The sequence below is a fragment of the Epinephelus moara genome, chromosome 6 (genome assembly GCF_006386435.1).
Source record: "Epinephelus moara isolate mb chromosome 6, YSFRI_EMoa_1.0, whole genome shotgun sequence".
Classification (NCBI taxonomy): Eukaryota; Metazoa; Chordata; class Actinopteri; order Perciformes; family Serranidae; genus Epinephelus; species Epinephelus moara.
In genome coordinates, this window is record NC_065511.1 from 42,948,781 (window position 1) to 42,960,205 (window position 11,425).

At 39.7% G+C, this 11,425-nt stretch overlaps 1 protein-coding gene across 1 annotated transcript; it reads left to right on the plus strand.

The window, feature by feature from the left end:
* The first annotated feature begins 748 nt into the window (after nt 1–748).
* On the plus strand, nt 749–10,280 carry LOC126392476 (uncharacterized protein DDB_G0271670-like). The gene is made up of 4 exons (XM_050047887.1): nt 749–842; nt 5,854–7,406; nt 7,850–7,975; nt 10,021–10,280. Exons 1-4 carry the CDS (start codon nt 794–796, stop codon nt 10,066–10,068), a joined length of 1,776 nt encoding a protein of 591 aa, XP_049903844.1. The 5' UTR covers nt 749–793; the 3' UTR covers nt 10,069–10,280.
* Nucleotides 10,281–11,425: the final 1,145 nt, after the last annotated feature.

The following is an 11,425-nucleotide window of genomic DNA, read 5'->3' on the forward strand; positions in this document are numbered from 1 at the left end:
CCTGAGGTTTCTACCGTTTTTTTTCCCCGTTAAAGGGGTTTTTTTGGGGAGTTTTTCCTTATCCGCTGCGAGGGTCATAAGGACAGAGGGATGTCGTATGCTGTAAAGCCCTGTGAGGCAAATTGTGATTTGTGATATTGGGCTTTATAAATAAAATTGATTGATTGATTGATTGATATAAAGTTTGTTATCTGTACCAGATACTTAATGTACTTAATGTGAGTATTTGGTTCAACCCTAGTGTTTAACAATGTATGACTGTATACAGGCCGACCCAGTTTAGTCCCCAGTTAAAGTCTTTGAAATGAGGTAAAATATTCTGAAGTTTTGAAAATTAATTGGTAAAAATCAGAGAGATTTGAAACTGTGACTCTGTGTGAAAGAGGATACATTTGTGAAAACCACCATCAGTTGCAGCCCAAATAAAACGTCCCTTCACCTGAGGTCAGGAGGTCCATTTGTTGTCTCTATACTGCTGACACATATAAGATCCTGGACACAGTTTGGTGAAGAGGATAATTAAATTAATCTCTGTATGAATTAATTACACTTAAAGTAACCAGGGAACTGTACAACGGGTCTTTACCTGCAAACTGTGACCACGGAGTGGAGCCCTGCTCCTGTTGGCCATGATGGAAGCGAGTCAGCCCCTCCCCTCCCTCCTCCTCCTCCTCCTCCACCTGTGTGCAGGTGAGGCAGGTGTATAAAGGAGTCTTTCTCAGGGTGGAAACAGACTCCAGCAGCCGCTCACACTGAGATCTTTGTCACAAACTGTTGGATTTCCTGCAGAAAGATGGAGACACTGCTCGCACTCTGGATCGCTCTCAGCGTCGCCGCCTCAGGTAAGAAAAACAGTCTCAGCTCACCTGAAGCTTTTAAAACGGAAGGTTTGTTTCACTGAAGCTCAGGGAGAATGGAAACTGAATTTCTAGATGACAAAAACTTCTATCTCTCTTAAACTACATATGTTAAGAGATTAGAGATCAGTTTACACTACAGAGGAGAAAACACCTGGGGAGGGTTTTCAGGTGCAGAAGTGTCTCATATTGTAAACTTATTGTTTTTTTCCATTATTTATTAATCTGTTGATTAAATTCTAAAATAATTGAGAAACTGTTCGGTCTGTAAAACATCTGAAAACATTGAAAGGTGTCTGTCAAACTCTCCTATACGATTGGACATGTAGTTGTCCAAGTTTAAACTCAGGCGGAGTTTTAAGTTATTTTGAGTTATTTCTCAGTGTTCAGTGACGGAGGTGAATAATTTGTGTTTGGACAGAATATTCTGAATAATGAAGGTTTGATGACTTTGTTGGACGCTGAAAGAACCAGACAGGAGATCAGCACACTGTATGAAAAGCTCCCAGTCGATCTAACCGAGATCTCCGTCAGGCACTTTTCACCATCACAAAGCAGAGCAAGCAATATTAATTATTTATTTCTAATTATTTACATTTATTATTATCTGCTTTGATATGCTGATTTCAAAAAGCCTGACAAAGATCTCTGTTAGATTGAGACGTTGCACAGTTAAAATAATTTTCATACAGTGTCCAGATCTCCTGTCTGGTTCTTGCTTCAGTTTGATTTTTTGATCCGTCACCTGTAAAAGGTTTTTGAATGTTCGTACCCTCCACCCTGTTTGTTGGATACTGAATCTTTCTGATGAGTTTTGAAGAAGAAGTATAAAAGAAGACACGCAAAGAAGAATCGACCACGCTGATCTGATGATTTTAACAAAGAGACTCGGTTCAGTTTCGTTCGTCTCTGTTTGGATGTTCAGTATTTTATTGTGTGGTTCAGATGAGTTTTTAATCACTGCACAGTGAAAACAGAACTTCAGGTTTTATACAACTACATAAGGCCAGCCTGAAACAATGGGTCATAGCCAATCAAGACATCTGAGTGACAACGAGTGTGAACAGAACTCAGTAAACTCTGAACAGACTAATTAACATCACAATCTGATTCAATCTGCTCTAATCCCTTCAACACCTCTAAGACTGTCCTCCTGGATGAGCTGTAGGGGTGGGGAAAAAATCAATACGGCAAAGTATCACAATATTTTTGTGTGGCAATATCGTATCATCACACAGTGCCAAGGATCGGCTTTTTATTATAAAAATATGACAAATACATTAGCTCCTTAGCCAAAGCATTAAAGATGGCAGCTCTTCCAGAATTCTTGCTTTGTAAAACAGATTGTGGTTTTAAGACAGGGGTGGATAAGGGTTAATTACTGTAGATCAGCTTTTCTGTAGTGAATTGAAAATGTATGAACATCTATAGAGAATTTGGCCTGTCAGGGATGGATCCTGTTTTAGATTTCTTCAAATTCGACACTACTTACTGACACATGCAGCAGACTGGGAGCAGATATGTAAACTGTTAAGAAAGGATTTTTCTGCTGACTATGGAGGGAGGGATAAAAAAGAATCTGATAGCCCAATTATACAGAGGACTTCAAGAATACACAACAGGAAACACTATGGAAACGAAAAAGAAATGGGAATATATATTTATAATATATATTTGTTAATACTACTGTTTAAATTTCTTATATTTTCACGTATCTTTCCTCTCTTGCAAGGAGCACCTGTAACATAAATAATTTCCCCTCGGGGATCAATAAAGTATTTCTGATTCTGATTCTGATGATTCTGAATTAGAAATAAGTTTATAGTTACAGATGAAGTGTGGGAAAAACGTGCCAGGAGGGTCACAAGCTAATAAGAAGCCCAACCTGGAGGGAGTCTCAATGGAAAACTAAAATGAGAGTATTTAAGAGCCCTCTTATGGTGACAAGATAGAGCAACACCTCTGAATTATGCTGGAGGCAATGAAGAAAACTGGCGACCACACCCTTAGTTTTTGGGATTGTCCCAAATTGGATAAACATTGGGAGGAAACTGAGTTTAAATAAATCATGGGGGGTGGACCTGCCTCTAGAGCCAGCAGTCTTTATACTGGGAGACACTTCAGAGGACATAGACGCTTTGATGGAAAGCACAACGGCCTCCATACTGATGGACTTTGTGGAGTGGAATCCATACTACAGCTTCCGAGATACAACTTCTCAGATCGATACTGTTCACATGCAACTGAAGCCATAAAAACAGATGTGTTTCTGAATGTGTTGATGTTCATGTATAGTGGTGACATAAAGACAATTGATTGCGTTTTTATTTACCTCCCTGTGTCTCTCCTCCAGAGTTAACCAACTACTGTTAAACTTTAATTAAAAGCCCAGTCCCTTTTACTAGCCCGGCGTGGCTACACATTTTGACAAATAAAGGCCTGTCTCAATTAGAGGCCTGGTCTGGTTCCCAAGCAGGTAATTTTTATAGAGGTTCTTCTATAAAACCAGGCTGTTGGCTTCCCATTTAAGCTAATGTTAGTTAGCTGCTTAGAACACGCATACAAATATAAATGTTTAAACTTTTGTTAATATGGAGATGCTACACGTTGTGAGCTCGGTAAACAGGAGACGAAAAACAGAAGTGGTGACTCCCTACGTTACCTCTGAAGCGGTCATATAGTCAAATTATGTGTCCATTCCTGGATTACTCTGGAAGTTATTCAGATATGTCTGTAAGGGTCCTTCAAAAGAATCAAAAGGGTTTTTCATAAAAAAATTAATCCAAGTTGTGAGGATTGGATAAAGTGCCGTAGGCGGCATAAAACGAGTGTCGTAACTCTCAACTAAATGTGATAAGACCAAAGGACTGGACAGAGGCCATCATCAAAAATGCTCACATGTGCAGCGCACACTTCATATCAGGTTAGGGAGAAAGTATTTCCTGTTGTAGGGATGAATAAGGTTATGTGTATTAAAGGTTATCATGTCCACCTCATCAGAAACTGGGGAGGGATTAAGAGGAATATTGGATTTCTCTGCAACGCTAACTTTTTAGCACATTAGCTAACGTTAGCTTCCATAGCAAAACAAACAAGTGTGGTCCTCCTTTGTAAGATTGGCTTCCTGTGACATCATCCATCCACTGAGTGAGAGCATACGGGTCGGCCAGTCTGGTCCCGTTGGTCAGTGTTTACTTATTCAAGTAACACTGGCGGTCCCGGAGAGTGAGTGACCTGACATGGTGCGTTGGTAAATTCAGTCTGGCGCTCTACACTAAAATGAGAGCCCTGTTGGTGGAAGAAACGCAGCGTTATATTTCTACATGAATGAACCAACGGTTAAGTTAATCACACATTCACTCCGCTCGGCGCTCTGCTGCTCCGTCTCCACAGACAGAGTGTCCAGAGTGCGCTCTGCCACTCTGAGAGTGCGCTGCTCTGGATAACCCAACGCTACATTCAGACAGCGCTCCCAATTTATCAACGCTCCAGTTTGTGTCAGAGTGCGCTCCCACACTCACAATGAGTGTTTCTGAACGCACCACTCACATCATCTTCCTCCATCGTCTAAAACAAGCCAACACAACTTGTTAGCTAGCGCTAGCTAATGTCTGTGGAGGATTGTTTTTGCCTCCAGCTAAGCCCCGCCCACCAAAAGAAGTCATACTGTTTACTGACAGTAAAAGGGTCTATATGAATCATTCATTTGATCTAACACCGACAGACGGAGCATTAGAGAGGATTACAGCACCCAGCAAACCGACAAAACGCCACTTTATCCGGTTAAAACAATCCTCACAACTTGGCTTAATTTTTATGATATATACTTTTCATTCATTTGATCTGAGGACCCTTACAGACTAAAGAAATATGAATAATTTAGAGGGTAATAGAGGAATGGACACATAATTTGACTTTATGACTGCTTCAGATGAAGGGAGTCACCACTTGTTATTTTGTGCTGGCAATCTGAATGAATTACGGTCTTCTCTGGTGCACATGGTTTCAGTAAAATGAACTGAATGATTGAATTGTGGAGAAAATAACCGAGCTAACGATGTGAGGCATCTCCATACTCACAAATATTTAAACATTTATATCTGTATGTGCTATCTAAACAGCTAACTAACATTAGCTCAAGTTAGTAGTCTACCACCTGGTTTTAACATCCAAAAAACATCGATAAAAATGAACTACTTGGCAGCCAGACCAGGCTTCTAATTGAGACAGGCCTTTGTTTGTCAAAAAGTGAAGCCACACCAGGCTAGTAAAAGAGACTGGGCTTTTAATTGAAGTTTTACAGAATTCTCATTATATCGTATTCAGCTGGTTCTCTAAAATATTGGGAGAAGGTACAAAATATTCACGACAGTTTCTCAGTTGTAGTTTATCTTCAGTGTCTTATTTTATTCAAACAGTCCAAACAGTGAAACGGGCGGCACAGTGCTAGAGTGGTTACCATTGTCGCCTCACAGCCAGAGGGTTTCTGGTTCGAACCCTGGGTGGGGAGCCCTTCTGTGCAGAGTTTGCATGTTCTCCCTGTGTCAGCGTGGGTTTCCTCCAGGTGCTCCAGCTTCCTCCCACAGTCCAAAGACATGCAGGTTAATTGGTGACTCTAAATTGTCCGTAGGTGTGAATGTGAGTGTGAATGGTTGTCTGTCTCTATGTGTCAGCCCTGTGATAGTCTGGTGACCTGTCCAGGGTGAACCCTGCCTCTCGCCCAATGTCAGCTGGGATAGGCTCCACCCCCTGCGACCCCTAACGGGATAAACGGTTACGGGAATGGTACCAAATATCCACCACAGTTTCTCAGTTGTAGTTTATCTTCAATGTCTTATTTTGTTCAACAAACAGCCCAAACAGTGAAACAAAACAGAAACATCTGAGACACTCTGCCTGATTCAACAAATACAGTTAATAATCGATTATCAGAATGTTGAATATTAACTAATTTTATTAATAATAAATAAATTTTCTTCTTCTTCTCATTCTTTAGTGTCTTCTCACGAGTTCCATGACCCAACAACCACCTCACCATCATTTAACAGCAGTGATGACATTTTTGGCAACACCACTGACCTCACATTAACATCACCTGCACCTGCCACAGCCACGCCATCTGATCCCGACCTCATCATGTTCAACACCACCTGTAACCACACAGAGGAAGCTTACGTCGACATGCACGACATGCATGACATGCACGACATGCACGAAGTGCACGACATGCACGAAGTGCACGACATGCATGATGAAAACGCCTCCGAAAACACCGCCAGTGAAACAATCTCAATACAAAACATAACAACAATCCACTATAGCGTGATAAAAACTTTTCCAAACGGCACTGAACACATAACAAACAGAACCACTGTCATCTCGTTGACGCCAGACATCATAAACAATGAAACGGTTTTCTTCAGCAACAACGCTCCCATACACTCTTCTTCATCTTCATCCGCCATGACAAACACAGACAACAGCGCAAACCATGAAACAGTTTCCTCCAACAACAACGTTCACGTCGACTCTTCATCTTCATCCAGTGCGTCAAACACCGGAAATATCGCAAACCACGGAACAGTTTCCTTCAGCAACAACACTCACGTCCACTTTTCGTCTTCATCTTCATCCAGTGCGTCAAACACTGAAAACATTGCAAACCACGGAACAGTTTCCTTCAGCAACAACAATCACGTCCAGTCTTCCTCTTCATCTTCATCCAGTGCGTCAAACACTGAAAACATCGCAAACCACGGAACAGTTTCCTTCAGCAACAACAATCACGTCCAGTCTTCGTCTTCATCTTCATCCAGTGCGTCAAACACTGAAAACATCGCAAACCACGAAACAGTTTCCATCAGCAACAACAATCACGTCCAGTCTTCATCTTCATCCAGCGCGTCAAACACCAATAACACCAGACTCAATGGAGAAGTTACCCTTAGCAACAACACTAACAATGTCCACTCTATAACCACTGTATCAAACACCAACAACACCGGAAACACTGCACATGATGACACAGCTCCCCCCAGCAACACCGCTCACAACAACTCTTCATCCACTGCCTCAAACACCGGAACAGTTTCCACCAGCGACAGCACTAACGACCACTCTTCATCCACTGTCCCAAACACTGAAAACACACCACATGATGAAACAGCTCCCACCAGCAACACCGCTCACAACAACTCTACATCCACTGCCTCAAATACCGAAACAGTTTCCACCAGCAACAACACTAACGTCCACTCTTCATCCACCTCCTCAAACACTGAAAACACCTCAAACCATGCAACAGCTTCCCCCGGTACCGAGACTCACAACTCTACATCCACTGGAACAACGTCTAATGATACCACGGCAACAGGAAGTGGTGCCACAACAGCCAGCGGCACACCAGGTTCCACAAATAACACAACCACGTCGCAGAGTGCGACCTCGGCCCCGACCTCAGCCCGCAGCGGCGTACCTGGGTGGGCGATCGCTCTGCTGGTCCTAGCTGCTGTGGCTCTGCTGCTGCTGTTCCTGCTGCTCTGCGGACTGGTGAGTCACATACACGAGGTTCCCACACATCTTCATGGACAAAATTTCAATTTCAGACTTTTCAAGGATGTAAAATAAAATTTCCATGGCCATTCACAACTTAATCAGAACAGAACTATATATTATACTTTACTCCAGATGTCCATGATACTGTAATAAGAGTCGGCAGATACGGAGCAGTACAGCTCCCAGAGTCGGGGAGTTCGGTCGACAGGTCGGTCGGCCCACTGATGATTTTCTTTTTTTTTTTTTTTTTAAAGAATCAGTCTCCAGCTGATCCCTTGTTTTCAAAGTGCTTACATCAGTTTAACTTTCCATGCACTCACTAGCTGCTGGCTTGTCATGTTAGCGTAGTGTCAGCACACCTGGGGAAACCGCAGTTAGCATTCCTGTTACACTGACTCATGCTAACGGTACAAACAACATCTGTTCTTCCTCTGCAGCTGGTTTGGTGCTGCTGCTTCAGGAAGCGCCACAAAGAAAGTCCCTACGACCACATGGCCAGCAGAGACGACATCCCTCTGTACACCACACATGGCCGCTTCGATGGGCCCATTGGAAAACCGTACGTAAGTCATCACTATACAACATCTATGAGGACACATCAAAACGATAATGTCCTCAGAAAGGGACATCACAACACTGATGTCCTCACAAAGACAAAAAAATATGCTAATGACCTCACAAAGACACATCACAATCATAATGTCCTCGAAAAGGGACATCATAATGTAAATGTCCTCACAAAGACAGAAAACTATGCTAATGTCCTCGGAAAGGGACATCGCAAGGATAATGTCCTTACAAAGACACGTCACATCACATGCTAACAAAGACATAACAATGCACAACTGTCCTCACAAGGAAGTGGTTTGTCAGGAGTTGGTCCTTGTGAAGCTTAATGTCCTCACAAGGACAGTGATCTGTCAAGAGCTGGCCCTCGTCAATATCATATTAATGATTATTATTAGTAATAGTATTACCATCATCATTATTAACTCTATTATAATAGCATTCTTCTTAAATAGATTACAAAGTAATTTAGAGAAACAAAACAGCAGATAAAAGCAAAAAAAAAAAAAAATTAAAGACTGGTGGTTAAAATAAAGTTTAAGAAAAAAGATGGTGAGAGTAGGATAATAAAATCAAACAACAAATTATATTTAAAAAAAAAAAAAAAAGCCTGTCTGATTTTAATAAGCAAAATGTTCCACAGTCTCCCGATCATTTAATGATTTAAAGGTGATCAGAAAAATTTTAAAATCAGTAAAATTCAGAACATAACAGACAGCCCGTGTGGGCTAGTTGGCTAGCATGGGACCCATGTCTTCATATGATAGAGAACAATCCAAAATGTCCTCACAAGGACACATCACAATGCTAATGTCCTCACAGTGGTGTGTCAGGATCTGGTCCTCACAACCACAGTTAAACCTCTCTGACACACACACGGGGCAGAGAGTGTGTTGGTTGTGTCTTTGTGTGCTGTAATGTGACGCCTGGGAAAGAGTCTCGTCCTGCAGCAGGACAGAGTTCAGCCATTTACATTAATGCAGTCACAGTGTTTCATCTGTTCCAACAGAACCAGCAGAGATTCGAGCTGTCAGTCAGTCTGCAGACAGACATTTACAGGACTGACGGCTCGTTTATCACCATGAAAATACAACACAACACTGACCAGTTTTTGAGCTACAAAAGAAAAAAAATGTGTATTTGAGTTGTGTGAACTAAACTAACCTAAACAACACAACATAAACACATCTTTGACGTGGACGTGTGTGTTGCAGAGCTGCTGCTTCAGACATCTCGTATGTCCTGAACGCAGGGTGACGTCTGTTGTATCTAAATGGGTGTGCGTTGGCTCGGAGAGGTTATTGTTAATAGTTATTAAGCTGTTTGTATTTTAATGAGTCAACATTGACACAGGGAACATGGAGAACTAATGGCAACACCTAACTGTAATGTGATTGTCACTATGACAACACAGAAATGTACAAACAATGGGTGTCAGCGGGCGTGAGAATAAGTGTTTATTAACTTAAAATAGCAATTTACCTTAGCTTTTGTTAGCGCACACTGTGAGCGAACTCAGACCTATTCACACATTAGTAAATCATTACTGCCTCTGGTTAGATGTTCAGATTGTAGTGCTTTTATAACTGGCACTAACTGCTTTTTGTATTCTCCAAGACATGTATATATTTACAGAGGAAAAATTACCCGCTTATTTAAGTTATTGTTGATAAGAACCTGTGAGTAACATCTCAGTTTCATCTTTTATTCCCCTCATTGTGTTTCCCAACTCTTTATAGCGGGTTTCTAACAACTAAAGGCCGAGTTTAATGAAAAGAACATTAAGTTTGATTTAAAAAACCAGTTCACATAGTTTTTTTTCTCAGATAGGAAGATGATAAAGGTTCAAGATGTGTTGAGCCCAGCTCGGCACAAAAACTGGGAGCGAGGGGAAACTGTTCACTTTTCATCAAAAGTGAAAAACACCTCCAAACAATAAACATTTCCCAACAGTCAAACTGTTTTTTTTTTCTTATGGTGTATGTGTCGTCTACATCAGCACTCTGCACTCGGTGCTAATTCTGTTATTCATCTCTTCCAGGATCAACGCATGAATACCAGGACGACGACGTACACGGTCAACGCATAGTGGCGGAGACGAGACGACCGACACGTGACGAAAATCACATCAAACACTTTAACACAGAACACTTTCTTCACGGTTTTCGGGTTTTTTTATTTGTAACCTTGTTTCATTTTAATAAACATGTGACTCAGTTATAATTCAGCTCATAGCTGCTTTTATTTATTGTCTGTGAAGCACTGTGGGGCGCTGTATTTAAAATACTAATAAACTTTTATTGTTAAGAAAACACTACGAACTGTATCATTCTTATTACTTTTAAAAATCATAATATACTAATTCTTATATTTTGTTCATCTTATCAAAAACTTGATAAACTGCCTGATAGAGACTGTATCAACTTCTCATGCTATTATTCTTTTTCATATTATAAATTTGGATAGTAAAACAACAGAAAACTAAATTTACACTGACTTTATGTTTTACTACTTCATAACAGTTGACTATGATATAAAAGATACTGGTGAGACTGTTATGTATTTTTTTTATATTTTCATGTTTTAGACATTGTCACCTGTATTACTGGATCACATCAACTATTATCATTTTGGATTTTTTTCTTTATTAAAGATAACTGCCCTGCTTTATGTGCTACTAATGTTAATAATCATAATTCCTCTTCACACTGGGTACATCTTAAAAACATATTGTTTTACCAAAAAAGTTTTATATACTCTCTTATCATATTAACAATATTACAGTATTTTTAAACTTTAATAGCAAGTTTTACTACTTCATAATAGTAAACCCTAACCCTTCAGTTGTAATAATAATAATAATAATAATACATCAGAGTTACAAAGTGCTTTCCATGTCAACAATTAAAACAGAAAAGACATGAACAACTTTTAAAAGAACTTTTAATAGATTGAATGTCTTTTGAAAAATGTTCAAAAAAATAATAATTCATTATTTCGTTTTACCACTGTAACCACCACTGTTGTATTTTTCTGTTTTCTTTTTAATTTGTTATAATTTTGTCATTTATGTAAGCAATAACTACATCTTAAAAAAAGAAAAATATAAGACAAAAAGTTAATATACTCTATTATATAAACAATATTACTGTATTCTTAAACTTTCTTTTATATCAGCTGTTATAATATTGTCACTACTAAATATCTGTTTATATTTTAGCATCTGAATTATTATTATCAATTATCATATTTATCTAAAATATCATTATAAATATTTTGACATCACAGTGAGTTACTGTTGTAATTATGTGCTTATTTTTGTTTTTCAAGTGTTGTTAGATAACTGACTCTGCTATAACTGACACTGATACTAATAATCATATTTCCATTGACTGGCTCTGCTCATCGATTGAATGTCTTTTAAAAAACCTTTCAAGACAAAAAAT